The sequence below is a fragment of the Eublepharis macularius genome, chromosome 14, assembly GCF_028583425.1.
Source record: "Eublepharis macularius isolate TG4126 chromosome 14, MPM_Emac_v1.0, whole genome shotgun sequence".
Taxonomy (NCBI): Eukaryota; Metazoa; Chordata; class Lepidosauria; order Squamata; family Eublepharidae; genus Eublepharis; species Eublepharis macularius.
In genome coordinates this window covers 695,784-720,787 of record NC_072803.1, presented here as the reverse complement: position 1 = coordinate 720,787, position 25,004 = coordinate 695,784, and the positions used below count along the sequence as shown (strand labels likewise).

The 25,004-nt window shown below is 51.8% G+C and overlaps 2 protein-coding genes across 6 annotated transcripts in view; both read right to left on the bottom strand.

Moving 5' to 3' along the window:
* ATP5MG (ATP synthase membrane subunit g) overlaps nt 1-25,004 on the bottom strand; it is a 75,543-nt gene that overhangs the window by 10,220 nt on the left and 40,319 nt on the right. The gene's annotated exons all lie outside the window — the stretch shown is intronic.
* On the bottom strand, nt 1,320-23,019 carry UBE4A (ubiquitination factor E4A). 5 transcript variants are annotated; one of them, XM_054998461.1, is made up of 20 exons: nt 22,656-23,019; nt 19,951-20,127; nt 14,819-14,931; nt 13,425-13,577; nt 13,177-13,336; nt 12,653-12,855; nt 12,098-12,289; nt 11,059-11,392; nt 10,105-10,231; nt 9,281-9,588; nt 8,718-8,925; nt 7,935-8,122; nt 7,289-7,389; nt 7,090-7,203; nt 6,243-6,417; nt 5,974-6,154; nt 4,039-4,186; nt 3,328-3,485; nt 2,141-2,186; nt 1,320-1,738 (listed from the first exon to the last, which is right to left on the bottom strand). In XM_054998461.1, the coding sequence occupies exons 1-20, from the start codon at nt 22,777-22,779 to the stop codon at nt 1,622-1,624; spliced, it is 3,327 nt and encodes a 1,108-aa protein (XP_054854436.1). In that variant the 5' UTR covers nt 22,780-23,019; the 3' UTR covers nt 1,320-1,621. The 5 variants fall into 5 exon arrangements, with proteins under 5 accessions (XP_054854436.1, XP_054854439.1, XP_054854440.1 ...); XM_054998464.1 differs by having other exon boundaries at nt 5,974-6,118; XM_054998465.1 differs by having other exon boundaries at nt 8,718-8,850.

Genomic DNA, 25,004 nt, shown 5'->3' with positions numbered 1-25,004 from the left:
CCCCTACAGGCTTTTCTGTGTTGCCTTTCTTAGTGTCAAATTTGTGACTATTAGTTTGTCCTACACACAATAAGTATATTTGTAGATCTTAAAGTGACTATCCTAAAAGTTCCAGAATAGTTAGCTGTGTTAATCTGTAGTTGCAAAATAGTAAAGAGTCCAGTAGCACCTTTAAGACTAACCAACTTTATTGTAGCATAAGCTTTTGAGAACCACAGCTCTTTTCATCAGATGCATGGAGGGTATGAAGAAACTGGCCAGAGATATCTAAGCAGTAAGGGGAGGGGTGGTGATTTGCTTTTACATGGCCCTCACTTCCTGCACCCTCCCCTCCCCACCTATATATCTCTGGCCAGTTTCTTCATACCCTCCATGCATCTGATGAAAAGAGCTGTGGTTCTCAAAAGCTTATGCTACAATAAAGTTGGTTAGTCTTAAAGGTGCTACTGGACTCTTTACTATCCTAAAAGTGTATTTCAAAACCAGGACACAGCAGATCGCTGAGATAGCATTATAACCATGGCCAACTCCCACCTATTCCTAAGTTTGGCCCAGCCCAGGGACATTGTTAGGGAGGTCCCCATAGGTGCCCGGGTTAGCCCCTCCTCCATAGATGGTGGTAATGGCGCACGCACGCACGCACGCACGCACACAGGTTCTTTTAAGGACCTGCCATAGCGGTGCCTCTGGCCCAGGCCCAGGCCGGGAAATTGGAAAGTTTACGCCCCTGACTAAGGGTATATAAGATCCCTGATGTAACTGGTCTTTATGCATATGATCCAGAGTGTGCGGAAATATGCATCTGGGTTATTTATAAACAATAAAGAACCCATTTTTCTTTACAGATTACTGATTTGGTGTCTTAATTCTGCGTGAGGTTATTGGCTGAAGGGGGCTTTTGAATTGGCATGCACAGTACTCCACCCTAAATCCCCTCTCACTATCCCATCTTCCTTCCAAGCTCATGGTGTCATGCCTTGCCCCCCCCCCCGCCTCCATTTTATCCTCGCAAGCAGCTTGTAAAGTATGTTAGTCCGAAGCCTCCAGCACCGATTCAGACTTCCTCTGATCCCAAAAGCACACCCTGCCCAGCACGATGGCAAACCTGCCTTTCGAGGCAGGGGAAGCTGCCCCACGTGGGCCAAGGCCCTGTTCCAGGCACGGCAAGAGAGTTTCCCTTTGAACAGGCAGCTACACATTCTTTGGAGCTAACTAGACCTTCTGAAATCCTCTCCTGATAGGGAAGGGGCAGTTCTCTTGATGCTTGCAGATCAATAGATATCAGCTCCCCCAAAATCAAAACCCTCCACCCAAACATGAACCTCTGACACTTTTATTGTTTGAAGGTAATGTCATACTATGTACACACTGGATACATATTGACATAAAACAGGCACAGTACAAATGCAGGCAGGATTGACAGGGCACCTGTACGATCACGCACACAGGGACATGTACGCAGTGCTTCCTCAGCAGCCTTCCAAGCCAAGGAAGTGGCTCTTTCAACCAACAGAAACAGCCAGCCAGCCACAGACCGACACAGCCGGCACCACACCACCTCTGCAGCTTTCACAAGCGTGGGGAATCTGAAGTCATTTGTCCCAATCTTTGTGCGTGTGACCTACTCCCTAACTCCCAAGGAAGTGGGGACGCTGCACGTCTGCGGACAGGGCCTTGGCCGGGCCAGCATCTTCTTTGTGGGCTCAGCGAGCATGAGCTTGCATAAGAAAGGCCTGTCCTAAATTGGGAGGCAGGGAGAGAAGAGCGTTTTTTCCTTCACAGTGACACCAGATCTTAAAGCCAAGTTTCCGGCACAAAAGCTGCACAGCAACGGAAAGGGGCAGCATTAGTGTCAGCAACTGCCATTGAGACCAGTCAGCCAAAGAGCAACTGGAGCTTTCTACCAAAAGAAAAGGGGCAGTGGGCCCACCCAGAACACTCTATGGCCAAGGAGCCCTGCAACTTCCGGCTGGGAGTGAGCGGGCGTGAGTGTCCCGTCACCTGCAGGTGGGAGCTTGGAGAGGGTAGCAGCAGCTTTGGCTAAGCCAGGTCAGGGAATGCCTCCCATCTTCTCCTTTACTGTCTTCCTCTCTGCAAGCCACTGTTGGATCCGTTCCTTCAGCTCAATATTTGGTCTAACCTGGTCCATGGTAAGGGGGCTCCGGTTGAAAGGGTCAGTCTGGTCACTGGGGAAAGAAAGCAGAAGAGGTTCAAGGTGGCTACACCCTGCTGGCCTGCTGTGCCCCCCACACCGACTACAGCCCTTCCTCCAAAACCAGGATCTGGCCAGGGTGATCCACAGTCTGATCACATTCAGGTTAGATTACTGTAACATGCTTCATATGATACTGTCCAGAAACTTCACATGGTTCAAAAACCAGGCTACTCTTGGGGCCGGACACAGGGGCTGCATCGCCCCTGCACAGAACAATCCGCGAGGGCTGCTTGTTTGCTTCTGAGCACAATTCAACGTGCAGGTTCTTAAAAGACCTTGTCGCTTGAGTTTGCCTGCCGCCTCCTGTACTGGTCCAGCCTCTTGTTAAAATCTGCCTCCAAACCTTGCTCTCTGTGTGCCCCTCTCAAGTGAAGGTGAGGCAGGGGGCAGCGTAAGACAAGGCTTTCCCAGTGCTGGCCCCTTCCCTTCAGAATGCCCTACTGGAGGATCACCTGCCACTTTCTGCACTATCCTTCAGGTGCCGGGCCAAAGCATCATCCAGGGCTGTTATTGTTCTATCTGGCTTAGACAGAACAATAGACAGATCTTCTACTTCTACTTCTAGCCTGAGGTTTGTTTTATAGTTGTACGCTGCTGAATGCTGTTTTTATGGCCTGTTTTCAATACTGGCAATTTAACGGTCATTATTTTTATGATTTAATGGCACTTTTTTCTGCGTTGTGAATGGCACTGAACAGGTCTCTGATAAGACAGCAGGTAAGTTTTCTAACTCGGTAATAAACCGTCTAAGCGGCGCTCTGCTGGCTGGAATCCCGTTACTGCCACGAGTCCAAGTAGGGGGGCCTTGGCACTCCTCTCAGGCCGGCTCCCCAGCCGTATCGCGGGGGTGGCAACACTGGCTTGGCTCACCACTCGGAACCAATCTGCCTAGAAGAGTGGTATTGTACTTATAAGTGCTGTTGTTATCGTTGTTATTATTATTAGGGAACCCGTTTTTGCAAGGGGGTGGAGAGGAGAGAGTACAGCATGATCAGCAGTTGTGGGGGATTGCAAAATGTAATGCAGGTTCACTCTTCCCAAAAGGAAGCAAGTCAAATGTCCCCCCCCCACCCCGCCCCGGCCCTTCAACACTCCCCCGTGCTTCTAAATACCTCAGGAGGTGCCTGGCAATGGTTGATCTATCCACCGTGACCCGGGAGGAGGGCAGCAGCACCGGGTCTGCCATTAATGTACTCATGATGGGATCCAGGAACTCATCACAGGCGTCAGCGTAGGTCTCCTCCTCCTGCTGCTGTAGGTCTGCAAGGGACTAGGAGAGGACAGGTGAAGCTGCCTTCTGCTGAGCCAAGCTATTCCAAGGCTGCCCAAGCCGCGGCTTACCAGAGCCTCACCCGCACCCTGCATGCAAACCAGGTGCTCCACCAAGCCATGGCCCCTCCCCAAAAGTAGAAAGGCATCCTGCAGGTGCAGGCATGCCCAGAGGCCCCGTGGTGAAGCCCTCCAGCATCCAGGCTTTGCATTTGCACTGGGGTTCCTGGTTTCCAGGACAAGCATTACTTTAGTCATGTATTTAACATAATGTGCCACTTCTCTAAAAAAAGGCTGGGCAGCTTGCACAAAGTAATCAGATCCACAACAGTTTTGCCTCAGGTGAGTCCAGGAAGAAAATGTCACGTGCTCAGAGGCAGCCACTAGCCCGGAGGGGGTCCTGCACGGTGCACGCCCACCGCAAGGTTCCCTCTGTGGTGGCTTTTGGGGCAAAGCTGGCAGGCACATGTATGAAATACAGACAGCAGAGGGGAGGACCTTCCCCTGAGAGGGGACTAGGATAGAAAGGGGGCCCTGTCAGCCCCTCACCTCACCTTGATCCGTTCAGCCAGGTTGCTAAATGCTACAATCATGTCGCCAGGCTTGTTAATCTTCTTCAGGACTCGGACTGTCTGAGCAAAAAGCGTTGGGGAATACGACCACCCATCTTTGGGCACTGTGGCACAAAAGTTTTCTTCATCCCTGCAAAAATAAATGGGCTGAAAGAAGAATGGTGGGAGGGGTACCTTCTCTATGAAAGCAAATTCTCCTCCAGCCACCAAAGGCGAGCCCAAGATCAGCCAGGCATTCCCATCATTCCGTCATCGGATGGGCCCATTCTCTCCCATGGGGGAGAAACAAGTTGCTCTTCCTTCCCGTGCCAGAGGAATCACCAGACGTTCTGCTGGGGGACGAGCACCCCCAGCTACAGCAGCTCAGTTGCTCAGAGTTATCCCAGCAAGGACACGGCGTCTCCTTCCCTGCCCTTAAACCTAACCAAGGGACTCTGCCTGCCTACAACTCCTCTGTGCAAGTTGGACATTTTCCCACCTCCTAGGCCAAAGGAACAGCATACCACAGAGTAGTCTGTCCTTGCACCCAAGAGACAGCCATTCCATAAGCTCAATTGGCCCTCATCTCCTGCAGGGTTCCCTATGTAGACCACAAAGTGCCAAAGCCCACCCTTAGTATGGGATTCAGGGAGTGCAAACCCAGTCCTCTGGGCAGTCTCACCTGACAGCACAGCTGTTCGTTGGGTAAGGGGGCAGCCACCTCTGCAGCCCTGCCCATGTTCTCTAGGAGACACCTGGAGAGCAGGTTCCCATCACTGAGGCTGCCTTAACTACCATCACCTGCATGCACAGAACCCCCAGAAATTCCACAACCGGCCAGCCACAGAAACGCCCAGTCCAGGGTATTCTAAGAAAGCAGGCGTGGTATCCAGGGTGCCACCAGTCGCTAAACAGGAAGGGAACGCAGCTGCAGATGGTCAGGCTCATTTTTCTCAGGAGGGAGCTCCTTGAGTCACCTTCATTTACTGTCAACAGATTTGGCAGCTAACATGCCACTGTGACTTGGATATCGTAAGAACATCAACAGATGGTCTGCTGGATCAGACCAGTGGTCCATCAAGCCCAGCATCCTGCATCATACTGCAGCCAACCAGTTCCCCTGGAGAGCCAACCGGCAGGGCAGAGCAGCTGAGACTCCTCTGATGCTGCATCTAGCGCCGGGATTCAGAGGTTCACTGCTTCTGCCACCAAGGCTGTAAGCCACTGACTGACCTCTCCTCCGGGAATCTGCCTCAGTCCTTTTAAAGCCATCCAGGCTTGAGGCTATCAACTATATTCACCGGCAGTGAGCTTCGAAGTGTAATGACTTGTTGAGTAAAACTTGCTTCCTTTTGTCTGTCCTTCACCCCTGGCCCATCAACGTCACTGCGTGCCTAAGGTCTAGTATTATGGGAGAGGGGAGAAAGGCCCCTCCATCCACTTCCTCCAGCCCACGCATACCTGTATAAACCCCCGTCATGCCCCCACCACCCAATCCTCTTTTTTGGTTGACTGAGGAGTCCTGGACTCTCCAGCCTCTCCTCACAGGAAGGCTGCTCCAGCCCCTTCATCGTCTTGGTTGCCCTCTTCGGCGCGTCTTCCAGCTCTGACACGGTGACCAGAACTGCACACAGGATTCCCAAAGAGGCAGCGCCATGGATCTATGCAAGGAGATCACAATACGTGCAGCCGTATTTTCAGGTTCCCCCCCGAACATTCCCTGTAACTTTTCTCTGTTCCGGAATGATGAGACCGAGGCTTCTGCTGCTGCTGCTGCTGCAGCGAGTGTCCCCTCTGGTTATTTGAGCTGTTTTGAGGGGGGGGGGAGGGGGGGGAAGTGATGTCTCAGTTTCCACTGAGACCTGCAACCTGTTCCAGACCAAACAATCCCCACAAGGTCAGCGTCACTAGACCGGTCCTCCCCAACACACAACATACCCAAGATTCAAGTAGATGGTGCAGATATCCGAAACCAGCTGCTGGGGCTTGAAGTCAAACTCACTGAAGTCCTTGACCTTCAAGGCCCCCATTTTGGGGCCCACCAGATGCTGCAGAAAGTCATTGAGCATGGAGATCATCCGCTCTGCGAGGAAGGGGTGCGCGAAGAGGGACTTTATCTCTGCAAGGGAAGCCGACTCGTCCCTGTTAGGTCCCCCCAAGCAGCCCTGCTCTCTGCCTCGGTCCCAGGGGGAGGGCGCTGCCTTTACCTGAAGTCAGGAAAGCCAGGGTCCCAATCGTTTCATTGGACATGATGTTGTGGAAGCGAGCCAGCTGCCCAAGCATCTGTAGGCTGGCTTCCTTCTCACGACGCGTCTCTGGGGACAGGCTGTCCCACTCCCCCTGGTCCTTCTCAATCTGCTGGATCTTGATTTTACTCAGGTACTGCAGAGATGGGGAGAGGGGTGACAGCATTGCTAAGTGATCACCTGATTCAACACCAGACTCAAACCAGAGGGAGCAGCTGCCGTGCAGACAGAAAGCAAGGATATGGAAGTCAAGAAACGTCCAAGATTTTAATGGCATGGCCTGGTTCTAAAAGGGCTTCTTCACAACGCCTCGTTTCTGGCAAGCTATGGAAGCGAGAGGCAGTTTTCCAGGTAGGTAGAACTTGCAGAGACCCCCAGCTCATACCAGCATGATCAAGGGAGAAACCAAGGAGGAACATGGAGAATATCTGCTTGGCAGAAAAGTAGGCGGGTTAAGGCAATTCATTCTTGAGTGCCGCTGTGATACATCTAATGGCTACTATGCAAAGCCGCAGAAATCAGCCTGAAGCACCTTTGTGCACACGTTGATTGGAGAGGCCTGCCTCCCCTCAAAGTATGTGCCATGGAAGCATTATTCCTGCAATCCAGTGATCCTGAAAGCCATTGCGAAGAGCACCAGGCGAGGCAGGAACACAGTCTCTAAGAGCTCTCCAAATCGAGGACATCCGTGGTGGGGATTCTTCCAACAGGCACTGCTAAAAGCAACTTGCCCTTCACAGTTCTGTCGGTTTCCTTGGCTGCTTCTCTCTGCCCCCTCCCCCGCCCCGCCCGGGCAAAAATATTTTACCTGTATTGCTTCATCCAGTAGGAAAATAGCATCATTCATGAGCAGGTTAAGGAAGCGCAGAAAGAGAGGCGGGGTCATGGCTTCCAGGTTCTCCAGGGCATAGTCAGCGAGTGCCTGCAAAGTAGGAGGAGGCCGTTGTTTCTCCCAGCCTTCGCTACAGCCCCCTGCCAAGCGACCTGTTTGGTCTCCCTCACCTCACCTTAATGCTTTTCCGGTAGGAATCTGTGCCCCACATATACCGGAGGATGGGATACATGGGTCTGCGATAGTTGAATTTCTGTTCAAACTGATGGGGATCTCCTAAGCAGGGGAAGGAAGGAGGACAGAAGAAGTACTGTGTGCCACCCTGTGCTCCTTGGAACAAGAGCAGGGTAAAAATGCAGCAACCATAGCTGGTGCAGAGTAAGGGGCTCAAATTCCTTGTAATTAGGTATTTATTATTTATTTATGTTATTTATAATCTGACTTTTTCACTGAGACTCAAGGCGGATTACACAGTGTAAGATTAGTACAGTCAATTTCAAGGACATTCCATAAACAATGCCATAGGATAAACAGATACTAGTTCACAAAGACAGAGCATTAGCAGGAATCGAATACAACAAAGTGGTGAGGTCTATAGTGGTAAAGTCTCGGGTCCCTAACTCATTAGCGGAGCATCTGAGATCCCCTCCCTACAATACAGCCTTCCTATCTGAGTAAAAAGCCTTTTTGAATAATTCAGTTTTGCATTGTTTGCGAGTTCTTGTAAAAGAACTCTCTCTGTGTCCCCTCAAAAGATGCCACGCCCAGATGGCTCTGGGAAGATGGCTCTGCTCCATGGGCACAAGGTACGGATGCCTCACCTGTGAACTCGATGTCCACAAAGACCTTGATGAGTGCCTCAGCCAGGTGAGCAGCATGCAGGTAGGAGCAGAAGACTCTCTTGCGATGGAAGACACTGGAGACAAGGGAGTTCTGCGTTGGGTCCAAGTGGGGCATGACAGCCTCCAGCACTTCCGCAAGCTTGGCACGCAGATGTGGGTTCTTCATCCTGCAAGGGACAAAAAATGCCAGGAGGTCCCAGACACCCGGAACACCCAGGCCTTCGTACAGTCTGACAGTTCCCAGTTCCATCTGATACGCTTTCACCTGAGAATGACAGCTGCCACAGAAACAGAGGAGGCCAGCTGGCAAATGTGTGTACGGAGAGAAAGTGCATAAATATTTCAAATTAACTTAGTTTAAATGGAGCGTCAACGACTCCATATGTATCCTTGGGACTTCTAGACTTACACTGTTTGTTTGGCCTTTGCAAGACTCTTGCAGCAAGACCCAAGAAGGCTGGAGCCTGCACTGCTTTTCCCCCTACCACTCCAAGAGTTGCCCTGCCAAGCAGCTATCCAAGGCCTGGTGTGCCATGCCCCCAGGTGCTGTGCATGTGGCAGAGGTGCAGGAGCCCATGAACGACAGGCCTGGGGAATGCTCTTGTGAACATGCTGCCAGCCACCTGAACAGCCCAAGACAGGTCTGCACAGCAAGCTGAGAAATCACAGCTTGGGCCAAAGGATCTCACCTGGACCGCCCTTTTCACTCCCTTCCCCCAATATTACAAGTCTTCACGGGAAAGCAGCTAAAGATGCCTTTACCTGTCCACATCCCCAGTAAAAACTGTCACAAAGTTCAGGATGTGCTCCAAGGAGTCACCCGATGTCTCTAGGAGGTCATCAGCAAAGCGACGTAGAAAAATGAAGAAGTCGCCCAGGTTATCAGCAAAGAACTCTGTGAACATATAAACCCAAAACGAGGGGCTGGCTGGGAATGCGCTTGGCCACTGAGTCACCGGCTGCTCTTCCCCTGTGACACACCAAGTAGTTAAGCTCAGCAACTCTTTTCCTCGACTGAAAACCCACACCTTCCCGCAAAGCCTCTCCTGGAGTGGACAGCACTTTTCGCCCTCCCAGTGGCAGATGATGGCAGCACATGGCAGGCTAAGCCTCTACCAGACAGACACTACCAAAGCCGTTCTCCAATGCAGATGGCTTAACAAGGCCAGGTGCGCACACACAAATGTGCCTAGCATCCAGGATGCCAATGAGAAAAGCAGGAGCTCCCAGGGCGGTAGGGCAACAGGTACAGTCAACACCTCACAACCATGGAGGGGGAAACCTTGCTCGACAGCACCCTACTGGTGGCACGAGAAGTTAGTCACCTGGGACATAAGCCAGTGGATTGTCCTTCACTTCAGGCACAGGAAACGTCAGGTCTGCAAATTCAGTTCCTCGGTTTCCAATGGCCAGCTGGACCAGTAGGACAGACATGGACACCTGCAGGTTGAGGCAGTTCTGCAGCATCTGTGGCTCAGTCATGGCGGTTTTGGTGGAGAGATAGATGGTCATGAGGCGCTCAAACTGCTCCCGAAGGTTATCCGCTGTGGGGCTGGAGGTCTGCTGAGCTTCTCTCCATGCCGCCTGCAGCCGATGAAGGCTCTGGTTGATTTTGATCAGTTGGTCATGCAATCTGTACAGCCGCACCAAGACAAATATAAAACAGAAAGAAAGAATGGAGGAAGGTGGAGCATAAGATGGTCACTTCAGCTTGCTAAGAGAAAACAAGCTGCCCAAGTGAAGCCACGGCAGAGGCAAAAACCTGCACCCTGATCGCCCAGGCCCAGTTCTTTATCTGCTGGACCACACCAACTACAGTTATCCAAGAGGTACAATCTATTCTTTGGAGGGTGGTCTGGACTGGAGAAAAGCTGGTCTTCAAGACAGCAGCCGAGAATTTCATTTACAGCCCTGCTGTGGATGCTCTCAGAATCGATCTCTGTTTAAGCAAGCTTGTTCTCTCTTGCTTTTTTTCACACCAGGGGACGCACCAGAACCCATCAGCAAGCAGTCTGTGAAGAAAGGACCACTGGTCTCTTCTACCTGCTAGAGCTGCAAGTCAGGCTTGTCCAACTGCAGTCTGTAGGAGAATGGAATTTCTAGTGCCTCTGCCATTCCTGCCCCCAAATGGTTCTTGTGGCAGCAGTACCTGTGAAAACCCAAATGGAGCGTGTACTGCGTCAGCACCAAGTTCTCTGTTACCAGGTTGTAGCTGGGGGCAAACTCAGGTTCCTGGTCAGTCACAGCTGGGATCAAGCAGGTCTCCTTTTCCAACCCTTTAAGGAAGTGAAAGGGAATGGTTCTCCACAGCTCTGATAAGCAACCCCTCCCAGAAGGGGATGCCAGAGGATTCTGTTTTTCACAGCTCATCCCTTGCGTTTAAAAAAAATGTTATATGCTGCACTCTCCAGAGACCAACTTGAGGCAGTTCACAAAATAAGATACTCCAATAAGAAACACTTCCGTTAAATTATCCGCTATTTATTCCCTATTCTTGGCCCCCAGCAGCCTCCCTTGCAAGTATTCTGGGGACAGAATGTGACTTGAGTCCAGTAGGGCACCTTCAAGGCTAACCACATTTATTCAGCATGAGGTTTGGTGAGTTATAACTCATTTCTTCAGATGCAATGGAAAGACAGAAAATAGTTTTCCTCAAATTTAACCAGAAAATTAGGGAAGGGGAAAAGCTGAGGCAAGAGAACTGGAGTCATAACTAAAGTGTGATTCTCTTTGTCAACAACTTGAACAGCTAGGTAGTTACACATAACATAAAAAAATAATTCAAAGGCTCTAGCTTCTCTCTTTCTAGCAGTGAAGATAAGCAAAAGTGCAACAAACTAGGATAAATAAACCAATGAAAAAAGCAGCAGTCTGAAGCATGAGAGAATTAACTGACATTAATAACGGGTCATGGTATGATATAACACATTAGGAACAGTCTATTAAAGTTTCTAGCTAGCACAGACTACACACAGGGAAGAGGTCTGCAAGGTAACAGCCTGGAACAGCTTGCTTCTCAGCCCTGTGGCAGGCTTTCCCCCAAACCAAGGTTTAATGAAGCTACAGCATATGCATGGACGGAGCCCCATCGCTTGGGACTCACCTTTCATATGGACGTTTTTGCTCTTCTGCTCTTCCTCGTTCAGCTCTTTCAGAGCACAGTAGGTGGGATCAAACGTGAGGAGCCGGGGGGAGCGGGGCTTGCAGAAAGGCTGGCAGAGCCTGAGGAGGGCAGCCCCCAAGTTCAGGAAGAAGGCATCTGGGGCATACATCTGGAAGAAGACCTCTGGCATCTGGCTGGCCCAGATCTTGGCACGGCCGGCATTGGCATGGAGGCAGTTCCCAAGCCAGGACAGAATCCGGTGCTTGGTCTGTGGGGACAGCTGCAGCAGATTCTTCAGCATCTGATAGATCTTCTCATGGAACTGGGACATGAACTGTTGCCAAGACAGAACTGTTAATGCGCATGTGCACATCAGCACGCATGCCGACACTCTCTCTTAAAACTCCAACATGAGCATCATTAACAGCTGCCAAAGCCTTGGAGTCTCAAGCTTGCTCACCAAGGGCTATAGTCTGTGGGCCAAGAGTCAAAAATGGATATATTGTTATCAGGTCAGGTAGAAAACCTTACATTTTTCTGAAAGGTGTATGCCTGTGTATTATGTTCTGATGTGATAACCAATTCTGATTGGTAGCTTAAACTTTTTATGATGTTATCAAGATGGCCTAAGCCAGTTTTCCCTACCTTTCCCCCACATAACTGAGCAGGGGCAATAAATGCCCCTCTGCTCAATGTCCAGAGGAAGTCAAAAAGCCCACCAGAGTCCTGGCCAATTTGGCCTGGAGGAAAATTCCTTCCCGAGCCAAAAGTGCTGACTGGCATCACCCTGGGCACTTAAGAAAGGGCCACAAAACTGGTTAGTGGATCAGTCTGCATGGTGGTGCTGTACTTAATATTTAGGCCTTCGTTATGAGCTACCTTGGGGATCCATTTTGGAAGGAATGGCAGGAATCAAATGTTAATATGTTCAAGAAAAAGAGCAACAGTCATTACCTAATGTCTTCATCTATTTTTAACACTGCCTGGCTCTGCGATATGAGCAAGAGGCGGCTGTGACAGAAGAGACACATCCACCCACCTGATGGATGTTGGATTCCTGCACCTTGATCTCCTGAGGGCTGGACCGAGATGGGGACAGGAAGTATCCATGGTTCTCAACAATACCAGGAGTCTTCAGCAAGCATGAGATACTCAAGATGGTCCCCAGCAGAGTCTTCTGGTAGAGTTGCCCATTGGTTAGGTCCTTTGGCTGGATGTATTCTACAAAAACCTGAACAAATGGAAGCCAGAGGTGTTGATGAGCGAAGACAACAGGATCAGCCATCACAGCAACATTAAGGTGTGGAGAAACAAAACAAGCCCTTTGGATTTCCCTTCAGAGAATTGAGACTCCGCCATGGAGGCTGATCCTCGTGTAACGGGCATCACAGTAACGTCTAGGATCGGTGGCCACACAGAGCTTGGGAGGATCAGGAAGAAAGAGCAAGAACACAACAAAACCCCAGCAGTCTAGCAGAGAACGAGTGGCCATCTCCTCAAAGAGGGCTCTGGCTGAGTGGCAGCTGACGGCTCACAGGGCAGTTTGCTTTGCTGCCTCCTGACCCCCATGGGAAAAGGATAGCCAAGTGCTCACCTGGGCTATGTCCTTCTGCCTGGTGAAGTACAGGAGCATGTCCAAGTAGGAATACAGCAGGATCTGGCAAAGGTGTAGTTCTCTTATACGCCCCGAAAGGATATCAAAGACAGGAACCATGACCTCTCCAAAGGTCCGCACTTCTTCATCCATGGTAACAACTTCTATGACCTCTTCCAGGAACTCAGTTACATCTTCAAAGTCTACAGAAGGAGGAGAGAGGAAGAAACGGCCAATTAAAAGGCATCTTCAAAAGACTTCTAGGAGCGGCAGCTCCTTAACTTCTCATGGGACACCAGGCTCTGCCACAGCTTATGTGAAGGGCCATGCTCTGTGGCAGAGCTTTAATGCCAAGGGTCTCAGGTTCAACCCACAACATCTCTAGTTAAAAGGATCAGGGAGCAGGTGATGGGAAAGGCCACTGCCTGAGACTGGAGAACTGTTGACAATTAGAGTAAAGAACACTGACTTCGACAAGCCAGTGGTCTGACTCAACCTAAGGTAACTTCCGGTGTCCAACTTACGAGCCCCTCTCAGTCCCTCCAGCATCAAGTCCACCAGCTGCTCATAGACATTCTGACTGATGTAAATCTCTGGTGTGAGGAGGACTGTGCGGGTATTGGACACCGTCAGATTCCGACAACGCGTTGCGAAGGGCAAAAGGTTCTCTGGCACTTTGGTGATCTAGAACAACAGAAGAGAGCACTTTGTCTGCGGTCTGCTCTGCTCAGGGCCAGCTGGCTGACTGGTGGAGCGCCCTGCTGTTACATACCTCTTCTTTTGCTCTCTGGAAGCAGGCAAAGAGATAATGCAGAATGTGCTTCTCCCCTGCATCTCTTTCAGCAGAGAGATTCTGCGCAGTGGTGGTGGTCATGTAAATCAAGTGATTCCCTGGTTCTGGGAGCAGAAGTCGGGTGAATAGTGCCTGGAGACAAGAGTTCAACACAGGATATAAATCCCAAGATGCGCCCAAGGGCATCTGGGGAAAGGGCTGGGCTGTCACTTTCCTGGCAGGTAATAGGGAGGACTTGAAACAGCTGCTGGTGAAGGTTAAGGGAGAAAGTGCCAAAGGCGGCTTACAGCTGAACACTAAGAAGGCAAAAGTAATGACTAGTGAGGAATTAGACAATATTAAGGTTAATAACGAAGAAACTGAAACTGTTAAAGATTTTCTTTGGCTCAAACAAAAGGAGGACTGCAACCAAGAAATCAGAAGGAGACTGAGAGTTGGAAGGGGAGCCATGTAGGAACTAGAAAAAGATCCTTAAGACTAAGGATGCATTGTTGGGGACCAAGATCAAGATAATCCACACTATGGTATTCTCTCGTTACTATATATGGATGTGAAAGTTGAACAATGAATATTGACTCATTTGAAATATGGTGTTGGGAGGAGAGCTTTATGGGTACCACATAACATCCAAAAATACAAATAAGTGGGTGCTAATTCAAATCAAACCTGAATTCTCCCTAGAAGCTCAAATGATGAGACTGAGGCTATTGTACTCTGATCACATCGTCAGAAGACAAGACTCCCTGGAAAATACAATTATGCTAGGAAAAGATGAAGGCAGTAAGAAAAGAGGAAAGCCTAAAATGAGATGGTTGGGCTCACTAAAGGAAGTCACGGCTTTCAGTTTGTAAGACCTTAGCAAGGCTGTCAATGGCAGAACATTTTGGAGGCATTCATTCATTCACAGAGTCACCACCGTAAGTCAGAAGCAACCTGATGGTGCGCACGCGCACGCGCCCCCCGCCCCCTCTCACTCGCCACTCCTGGCCTAGACAATCAGACCATCGGAAGGGGAGGAAGGCCAATCCTTGCACTGAAGGCCAGATCCTGATTCTTAAATTGCAATAATGAAGATGGTATTGATTATTGGATTTTTTTGGAGCTGTGGCACATACATGTTTTAAAAATGAAATCTAAACATCGTATTGTAAAGCTGCAAGCAGAAGTGCCTTTACGATTCAAGGAAAAGTTAACCCAAACCATCTAAGCAGCTGAAGAAACTAAGCCACACAAACATTACTAGAAAAGAACAAAATCTTCCTCTCCCATGACCATCCATCCCAGCCACCTTGATCTGAAGAACACAGCCAGCCCGCCCCCCCCCCCCAGCCAAACCCTCCTGAATTCACCGCCAGGGGAAGCTGGGTGGGTACCTGCTCCACGTTCTCCATGTCCAGCCAGTCCTGGTCCTCCAGGTCCTCTGCCATCTCCTCCAAATACACGCAGCGCGAGGGAATCCCATTGCCACTTTTCAGACTTGGGTCACCTGTGGAGGGGGGGGGGGCAAAGCTGAGGCTCAGAACTCAGTCCCCAAAGGGCTGCAGTCCCAGTCAGCAACAAGCACTTACAGCATTTTCAACTCTTGCTTTTTGCATGGCTCACAACGACGTGATTAAATCCACAACCAAAGTATACAATAGTCACGTTAAAACTACCCACCCAGCAAACATTATCCCACAATGCTTTCTAAGCAAGCATTATTCAGAACTACCTCTTTTAAGGAATTTTAAACAAATATATTATTATTTGATACTTTGAATCCCAGCACTACACTACATCCCCCCTTTCCCCAAGGTCCCTTGCCTCAAGAGATGCCACACAACAAGAGACACAGGTTAACGTCTATTCTCAGGAGAGCTGGGAACTCAGTGTCGGCTTAGTGGCAGTGGCAGCGTTCATATTTGAAGAGAGGCCGATGTACCGGATGAAGAGACACTCTGAGGGGCTGCTGAGTAACTGAACGTAGTGATTTAGAAGAGGAGTGGGCAGCAGCCACATGGGAGTGGCCACTCATTCTCCGAGCCATTCGAAGGAGCTCTCTGCCCCCCCCCCGCCCCACTCACCCAGTTCTGCTGTCCCCCCTCTCTTATCCCTCTCTTTAAAGCTGCCACAGAAGCGTCTCTCCTCTTTCTTTCCTGTGAAGGAGGCAGCAGCACATGCACACGCACACATCTTTGCTCTGGATGCGAAAGGAGCCCGCCAACATCTCTTTCCCCTTGCATCAAAGCTGCTGTGTTTGCACTGCAGGGCAAGTTACAGTCTGGTGGCCAGCAGGGAAGGAGCCTGATGGGAAAGCAGCAAAGGAAATGTTTCTCTGACCAAGCAATGCAGACCTGCTCAGAATCACTGTCATTTTATGGCTGATAGCTCCCAAGGTTTTTGAAGAAAGACAAGGAGAAACCACTCTCTCCTAATGTAGAGTACATGGGCTACTTTATCATGCTGGCGAATGCTAGTCGTGGGCAGAAGGGTGACAGAATGCAGCCATGCATGGCAGAAAACGTGTCACCATGCATGACTTAGGATGCTTCACAGCTGAAGCAGCAGCAGTTCTGGATCCCTGCAACAGATCCGTTTACAGAAGCACCCTAAAGCAAAAGCAAGAGCCCGATGGATGAATCCAGCTCTGTGTTTCCCAGGGCTGGATTGAGAACTATTGGCACAGCACTCCTGAAACTCCCAGCCAATGTACCTGCACAGATGTTCTTTGTCAACAGGCTATATCAGTGGCTAGAGTTGCCAACTGGCCTGAGGGGAAAAAAATGACCTGCCCCTTTAAGAGAAGCGTAATGGGATATAATTCACCAAGTGATGTTATTTACCTCCATGCTATGAAAAGCTTCAACAGCCCACCCAGTAATCCGCTACTAAAGGAACAGCACATTTTCTCCAGGGCAGCTGGCAACCCTACCGGGGCTGTCCAACTCAGGCATGACACAGCCTTAACAGTTCACAACTGGAGCAAAGCTGACCGCCATGTGATGTAACCTGGCTCCATTACGGGCCATGCAAATGTTTGGGAGAAGCGGGGTCAGAACGCTGTTGCTGAGCTACTGTCTGACTCTCTTCCATAGGAAATTTCCCCCATAACACAAAATCGTGCAATTAAGGCATTTCCCATGTGAAGGAAGAGTCAGAATGCCAACTCTCAGCCCACAGAACAGCCGGGTGCTTTGCCAACTCCGCCGCCCCCCCGCCCCCCCGCTTCTTGCTGTACCCCAGAGAAGGGGGATAACAGAAACCTCTTAGCTAAGGACATCTCAGCAGTTTCATGCCAGAGTCTTCACCTGAAGCTGTATGGAAAGCTCTTCATCAGCTATGCCTTGTGTCCCCTAAGCCCAACACCCTCTTCCAGGACTCGCCTGTTGTACCACCCTTCTCTAGTCCTTCAAATCACTCCCTAAATGTTACCTTTTCTATGAAGTCTTGCCTCAGCATTATATGGCTGCATGACTACATTTGCTCTCACTCATCCCTCACACTTTTGCTTTCCTCACCCTTTATTTCCCCTCTCCCAATCCCTTTGCTGGTTGCCTTGTGATGATGAACTCTTTCGGAAAGGACGTGCTTTTCTTTATGTTGTTCTGTTAAGCACCAAGTACATCCGTAACACTAATACAAAATTATTTATTCTCTTTTGATGACAAGATGATGACGGGGATTAGGACACAGCTTCAGGGATCAACACTCCTCCCACTGTCACCCTGAAGCTGAGAAGAGGTTCCCATATCAAAGCCACCATTAACCACTTGGGCCAAAATCTGCAGCTGATCTTTCTGGAGCTCAAAAGAGAAGCTTGGGTTGAGGGCACGAGATGCCTCATGGAAGGCTCCCTCTCTAAAACCCTTTCCCCCCTTTTCACTCAGCTGCCAGTAACCCTGGCAACACCAGGAGCTGCTCAGCTGATGCTTCTGGGCGCCATCGTTCACCCCTCCACACACACTAGAAACCGCCCCCCCAGTCAAACTGGCACAGCCCCTGCTGAGCTCCTGGGCAGGGAGGTGCTCCAGAGGCCACGCCCCCAGGCTGGCAGCTCAGCGTCCTGCTAGGCTGTCAATCCATGAACACCAGCCAGCAGAGGGAGCCTGCTCCCCACCTCCCTGCGGTGGACAGAGCCCCAGGCTGACCGCACCAGCCCAGCCGGCTGCCACAAGGCCCCGGAGGGGCAGCCAGTCTGAAGCTGGTTCGTCACCCTGGCCCACTACGGCCTCAGGCAGAAGTGAGGCCATTCACCACAGCCCCTGCCCGGCATAAGGACCTGGCGAGCTGAGGAGACCAGCCACAGCCCAGCAGGAGGGGGTGCAGAGGAATATGGAGAACGATGAGGGCTGCCTGAAGAATGTAACTGGGGCACAGGTCCTCTGTGCAGGGGTGGTGCAGTCAGGGAGCAGGGTGTGTGTGTGGGGTTCCATCCTGCCCTTGACAGTAAGTGGTACAAACTTTCCCAGTCACTTAAATGACCGGTCTACTTCATAACCCCTACAGGAAATTTCTCTATTGCACCTCACAAATAAAACACAGAAATTTCCTAGAATACTGACTCTCAGCCAGGTTAGTGTTTAGGAAACTTAAAACATTTTTACCCAGCCTTGTCATCCACAATTAGTGCCTTCAAGGCACCAAACAGTTAACCAACTTTAAAAACCATGTGTACATATATAAAACTAGAAACAAAGCGCGTTGTGCAAATAAATACAACGGGCTCTAGAAAGCTGGGGCCAGGGAGGGATGGACGGGTGAGGGGGTTTGGGAAGGGCTGACAGGTAGGCAGAGGGGTCTAGGAAGGGCTGGCTGGCAGGCAGAGGGGTCTAGGAAGGGCTGGCTGGCAGGAGGGGTCTGGGGAGAGCTGAGAGGCAGGAGGAGTGTGGGAAAGGCTGGTAGGCAGAGGGGCAAGGGGGGGCTGGGAAGGTCTGAGAGGCAGATCTGAGAAGGGCTGGCAGGTGGAGGGGCAAGGGGGTCTGGGGAGAGCGGAGAGGCAGGAAGGATCTGGGGAGGGTTGGCAGGTAGGGGGGCAAGGGGGGGTCTGGGGAGGGCTGGCAGATGGAGGGGCAAGGGGGGTCTGGGGAGAGCTGAGAGGCAGAAGGGATCTGGAGAGGGTTGGCAGGTAGTGGGCAAGGGGGGTCTGGGGAGGGCTGAGACGCAGGAGGCGATGTGTCCGCCGCCCTGTGAGCCCCACTGGAGCTGGGGGTGCCGCTCTCAGTGGAGCCTGGGCGATGGGAATGGCGTGCCCCGGCTCCACCGAGAGGTGCGCCTCCGCTCCAGTGGGGTTCAGGGGCAGTGGGCACTTCGGTCTCGCCCTGGTTCCGCCAAGAGGCACACCTCAGCTCCGGTGGGGCTCAGGGGCGGTGGGCACTTCGGTCTCACCCTAGTTCCGCCAAGAGGCACACCTCAGCTCCGGTGGGGCTCAGGGGCGGCGCGTGCTTTGCCCTGGCCCGGCCCCACCAAGAGAGGCACACCTCGGCTCCGGCCAGAGGTGGCAGGCGCTTTGCCCCCTCCCCATCGCCCGGGCTCCACCGGGGCTTGCAGACACGTCACTCTTCCTGCACCACCCTCCTCCTTCAGCTGGGCTATGTAGCCCAGCGGTAGAGGGCCAGGCAAGCTTGCTTGGCCATCCACTGCTAGCAGCGCCCTCCAGAAGCAGTGTTTCACGGAGCACTTTTTATTTTGGTGCATCCGCGCAGGTGCACCAGGATAAACATGAGTCATCTGAAACCCGCTAAGACAATTATGTTATAGGATAGGGTACTATAATGAAATGGTCCATAAAGATGCTTTGGCAGAGGGACAGGGATTGCAAACTATACCACTGTGCTCTGTCTACTGTAAGAATTTTCCTACTATATAATTTTTGCATCATCAGTCAAGTTTAAATTCCTGTTTTGTTTCAGATCAGTTTCTGTTTGTTTTCCGATTTCTGCAATCCAAACACTATTGTGCTGTTTTATTGCATGTCCCATGCTGTTGATTTCATTGAACTTACGATATGCAATCTGCCTTGACCCTCATTGGGAAGACTGACTATACATAACATAAAGAAATAAATAAGAAATCTAACCTGAGAGGGAATCCCGCAGTTCTCATGACACATCCAAGAAGGCCTTATCTCCGGTTGCCGCCAATCTTGCCCCAGATAATGCCCCCATATGTCTATAAAAGTCTGATAGTTTGGTATGGAAGTAGGTGGTCTATAAGGTATGCTAGTCCCAAGCCAGAGCAGGGATGCAGGAAGAAGTGTCTAGGGAGCTGCACCTGCTGGGGCCCCTGTGGGCCATATGCTGTGCACCCCCTCCCCCAGGATGGCCCAGTTCACTTTTTCTAAGCATGGCCTTGGCTCCAACGCAGCCCCAGTCAGTGCCGCTGACTCCTTCAGTCGCTCAGGCAGGAGTAACGCAGCAGCCAGAACCACCCATGGAAGATGGTCTTGGTTCAGCCACACCTGAGACCCTGCTGCTGCAGCCCCAGTTCTCCCAGTCTGTAGCCTCAGGAACCCATCCCCCTAACTTACTGTTGTCAAGAGTGATCAGGAAGATTCTCTGGATCATGTGGTTGATGTTGAGTTGCTCACAGAGCTCCTGCTGCGAGCGGAAGGAACGGCTGATCTCCGCCACTGAGTAGTCACAATCATCCAGGCTTTCAGACACGCTGTTGTCAGACTCATCCTGGCTGGCTGAGGTTTCTTCCGCTAGAGGAGGACAGCTGGTCAGCAAGAAGTCTAGTTTGGCCCATTGTGGCCACAGGCACCAGCCAGCCAATCCTCTCCCCTGGAGGACAGTGCCAAGAAGCAGGCAGAGATGGACAGGGCCTGTGCCTCAGAGCTGATTTCTACCTAAGGGAATCAGAGTCAGGCAATTCACAAGGGTGCTGCTCTCTCGGGAGACCTGCCTGCCAGCCACGTGTGTGCTGGGCATCTCTCCTTTTTACCTAACCTTGTTGTCCCAAACAAATCAAGTAACTGTGTGGCTACCACTGTTTGCCTAACCGGGACAGCTAGCGCAATGACTACTCCATCGCTGGGAACTGTCAAGAGATTGGCCCAAATGGGCACTCCTTTAGGATGTGCAACTGCACACTTCTACCTGAGAGGTTGGAATTAAGGTAGGCGGGGGGGGGGGGATTTCTAGCAGATGCCACGCTTTCAACTAAGAGACTCTGTTTGTTTTACGTTCATTTGTTCCAAGGAGGACAATACCAACAATTACTATTAGCCATGATGGCCAGGCACAACCCGCATGTTCAAGAGCTCCCTCTCTCTGAAGCAGAGGGCCTCTGCAGCACAGCGGTGGGCCGTCCTGTGCACCTAACTAGCCTCTATAGGAAAGAGGATGCTGGTTCAGACCAGCAAGCCAGAACGGACCCCCAAGCCTTTCAAGTCAGAAGGGCCCCTCAAAGCTTGGTCAGCTGGGGAGGGGGCAGGAAACAAGCACCCAAGTGCTTCCAGACCACCACCTGCCTGAAAACCAGCAGCAGAAGGGGACTCAGACGACCGCTTCCTATCTCAGCAATGCTTCCTGCTTGGGATGCACTCAAATGAGCGACAAGGGTGCCCGCTGGCAACATCAGGAGCTCTTTGAGGGCTCACTGGGTACTGTGGGCGCCAGCAATGCCCACGGACTCAACTGATCACCACTGAAGTCTATGTGAATACTGCAAAGATGGAACTAAAATATGGAATTAACAGGAATAACCGAAAGAGTCAAACATGGTCCCTGACACTCCACGAGAACCCCTCAAATGAAGTAACAGTCTCCAGCGCGGGAATGACAGTTCCTAGGACCAGAATGACAACTCAGAGCATGGAATGATGTCCCCTGTGAACTGGGATGAAGGACTCTGAACTGAAATCAATGTCTTCTGAAGCTGTGCAAGCACCCCTGCACACTGCGCATCCTTTGTGACCCCGGCTTTCACCTACTCGTTTTCCTCTGAAGGACATGGTATCGGTTTCCATCACCACATTCTACACACTTGGCAAACACAAATCCTCTCCTCTACCCCTTCCCTTTTCTTCCTTAGAGGTCTCCTCTGGCCAAGTCTCCTTCCTCTTCTCTTCTATGTTCGGGTTATCTATCCTCCTCTGCCTATGTCCTCCCTCTACGTTCCTCTGGCCCACAGTTCTCCACCCACTAGTGAAAACATCCCAGCCCTTATTCTAGGGCAGGTGAAGTCTACTTTTGTATACAAAGATTTGAATATATAAAACAATACAGGACATTGGTCCATCCTGACCAGTACGGTGGTGTGCATCCAACCTTCATACATGGAAACCTCCTCACATTTATCTCCCCTCCTGTATCCCCTTCTGCCCCCTCCCTTGAAAGATCCTTCCTGAGGTCATGGGACCTTTGAGGAGGAACAGCTGTGTGGGTTGATAGGGCTGGGGTGCGGGAGGACAAAGGGATGATAACGCCTTACTTGCTCAGCAGGGGAGCATTGGCAGAACAGCAACTTCACCCCCTTACTTGTTCTCCCTCTAGCTGCACAGCTATTCTTCCACGCTGGTCCTGTGATCCTGGAAATGATCTGTCCAGAGGCTGAAAGAGGCTACGAGAACCCAGGATAACGCCACATTCTGTACACTAGGACACAGGGTAATGACTGCCAATGGTTATCCAGCATCTCAGGTACAGATTAGCATTACTCTGGTCATGCTGTCCGAAGGTGTTTTCCAGCCTGCTCTTACCTTCTTTTGACTTGCTGTATCACCCATTGTTCACTATGGCAGCTACGGGCATCTGAAGAAGTGAGCTGTGGCTCACAAAAGCCCCTACCCTGCCACAAATGTAGTTAACCTTACAGGTGCCACTGGACTCTTGCTCTTTGCCACTGCTTCAGACAGACTAACCCATCGTGACAGGTACTTCATGGCATTCACAAAATGGAGATCCCGCCGCAAAGAGTCAACAGAAGACCCACGCGGGGGCCACTGGAAGGCTGCGTGGGGCTCTGGAGCGGCTGCGGAAAGAGATGCCGCGGCGCCCCTCGCCTGCCGTTCGCCCCGGAGACGCCACTAGGCCACTTTCGCTCCTCGTTAACCCTGCCTGGGTTTCCTTAACGAGCTCCTCCCGGAACTGTGGCATCCCTCGCCCAGGGGCCGCCCCTCGAGGCCGGAGCCGGCCTCGCCCCCGTCCCCCCACCCGGGCCCGCCATTCCCCTCTCGCTCGAGGGCCCAGGCTCCCCCACCCACCCGCCCGCCCGCCCGCCCGCCCTCACCCGCAGGCTGCCTCTGCGTGGCGGCGAAGTGCTTGGCGTCTGCCACGGAGCTGAAGAGGGCGGCGAAGGGGTTCCGCGAGATGCCGCCGCCGCCGCCGCTGTTGTTGTTCTCCTGGTCGGTCATTTCAGCGCCGGGCGCGCTCCATGCGGGGCTGCGGACCAGAGCGACGGCGGCGGCGCCTCAGAGCCGGCCCGGCCCGGCGCTTTGCTCTAGCCGGAGGCTCTGCGGCGGCCGAGGGGTGCCCGCGGGCGAGGTGGGGGAGCGGGGCCCGACCGAGGCGCGGCCCGGGACGGCGTAGCGGGTCGCGGCAGCTCGGCCACTTTCCCAGCCTGTCAGCTTGGCAACGCACGACGTCACCGGAGGGCGCCGGAAGGGAGGCAGGCAGGGGGCGGGGCCAGGGGGCGGGCCTTCCGGGCTGCCGCGGCCGGGCGGGGGGGCTTCCGCCCGGAGGCGCCGCGGCCGGCCCTCCACCGGGGGGCGGGCGGAGAAGGGCTGCGCTGGCCGCGCCCCTGCCCGGGAGACGGCCGGAGGTGCTCAGCGGCCTCCCAGGCGCCCCTGCCCGCTCTGGGCCGCCCTCGGCCTCGGATGACGCGGGCGCAGAAGCGCTCGGGCGGCCGCCCCTCCGCGCCCAGCCTACCTCACAAGACCGCTGTGCGGACAAATAGGGGGCGGGGCCCCCATTTGGCCCTCCCCCCCTCCCCTCCCTCCCTCCCCGGAGCCATTCAGCCGCCCCTCTGTTGGTCTCTGCCGCCAGCGGGTTGAGACTTGTGTGCTGAGGTGTTTGTGTTAAATGTCGTTTTCTTGGCCGAGTTTTTGTTAGGGGCGGGGCGGGGGTGTTGCCATTGTCTCCCCAGTCATCTAGAATGGTCGGCTGCGGTCCTGCAGCCCAAGCTGTGCTCGGGACCTGAGTTCGATCCCGGCGGAAGCTGGGTTCAGGTAGCCAGCTCGAGGTTGACTCAGCCTTCCATCCTTCCGAGGTCGGTAAAATGAGTACCCAGTTTCCTGGGGGTAAAGGGTGTTTTAAATAAAATACCAGTCAATTGCTGCAATAGCCCTGCCTGGGGGAGGCAATTTATTCTTTCACCCAGAGCTATTCTTGCAATCAAATTTTCTCACCCAGTTACTTCACCACAATTACATTTATTTATTTGCATTATTTACAGTCCACCTTTCTCTCTGAGACTCAAGGAAAATTGCACAGTGTGAATCAGTACAGTCAATTTCAAAGACATTTCACTAATCAGGGTAACCAGCAGAGATCCAATACAGAGCTGAAGAAATGCTGAAACAGAGCATAAGTAATTCTAAGACTGACATTAAACAACGTAGGAACTTTAATAACACAACATTTAATTTATATACTGCCCTTCAGGACAACTTAACATCCACTCAGAGTGGTTTAGAAAGTGTGTTGTTATTCTCACAACAATCACCCTGTGAGGCGGGTGGGGCTGAGAGAGCTCTGGAAGACCTGTGACTGATCCAGGGTCACCCAGCTGGCTTCGAGCAGAGGAGTGGGGAATCAAATCTGGTTCTCCAGATTACAGACCCTTTTTTCTGATAGATCTCTTTTGAGACCACTTCCTTATGATACAGCCCTCCTATCTAAGTAAATAGCCTCATGCATAATTCTGTTTTGCATAGTTTGTGGAAAGACAGGAAAGTGGGAGCTTTCCTAAGCTCTTCAGATAGACCATTCCATAGAGTGGGGGCCGCCACAGAGCACACAGGTGTACAGGCAACTGTTGACTTTGCCCATGTGCAAGGAGGCACCTGCAGAAGGCCCTGTGCAGAGGAGCAAAGCTGCCGTGGTGGAACACGGGGAGAGAGGCAGTCCTGTAGATAGGATGGACCAAGGTCAGGCAAGGACTCCTGCCTTGGGGCACTCGCTCGTGGGTTGTTTGCCTCAGCATGGATGCTGGTGAGAAGCAGGGATTTTCTTGTCACCCACAGCATTACTTCTATGTATCTTTCAGGTTTTCCCCATCTTTCCTGCAATCTTTTCCAAACTTCATAATATGTCACTTGTTCTACAACTTTCAGTATCACCTTAATCATATTTTAAAACAGATTTTTGTCATTTAAAGTTGTATGTTTAATTTCATTTTAAATAAAATTCATAATTGCATGCACCCCCAGGATTCCATGATACAAGCCCAGAAGTCCTATGTGGACAAAGAAGTCCAGATCTTCCTGGCACCAGCGCCATTTCCTCTGCCTCAGCCCCCCTCCTTCGCAACAGCCTTTTCTCCACTCCGCCCCTGGAGAGCTTTTTTTTAAAATATCAGCAATTAACATAGCATCCCAGTGTTAAATGAGAATAATCTGCCTGGTTCTCTGAATTCTTA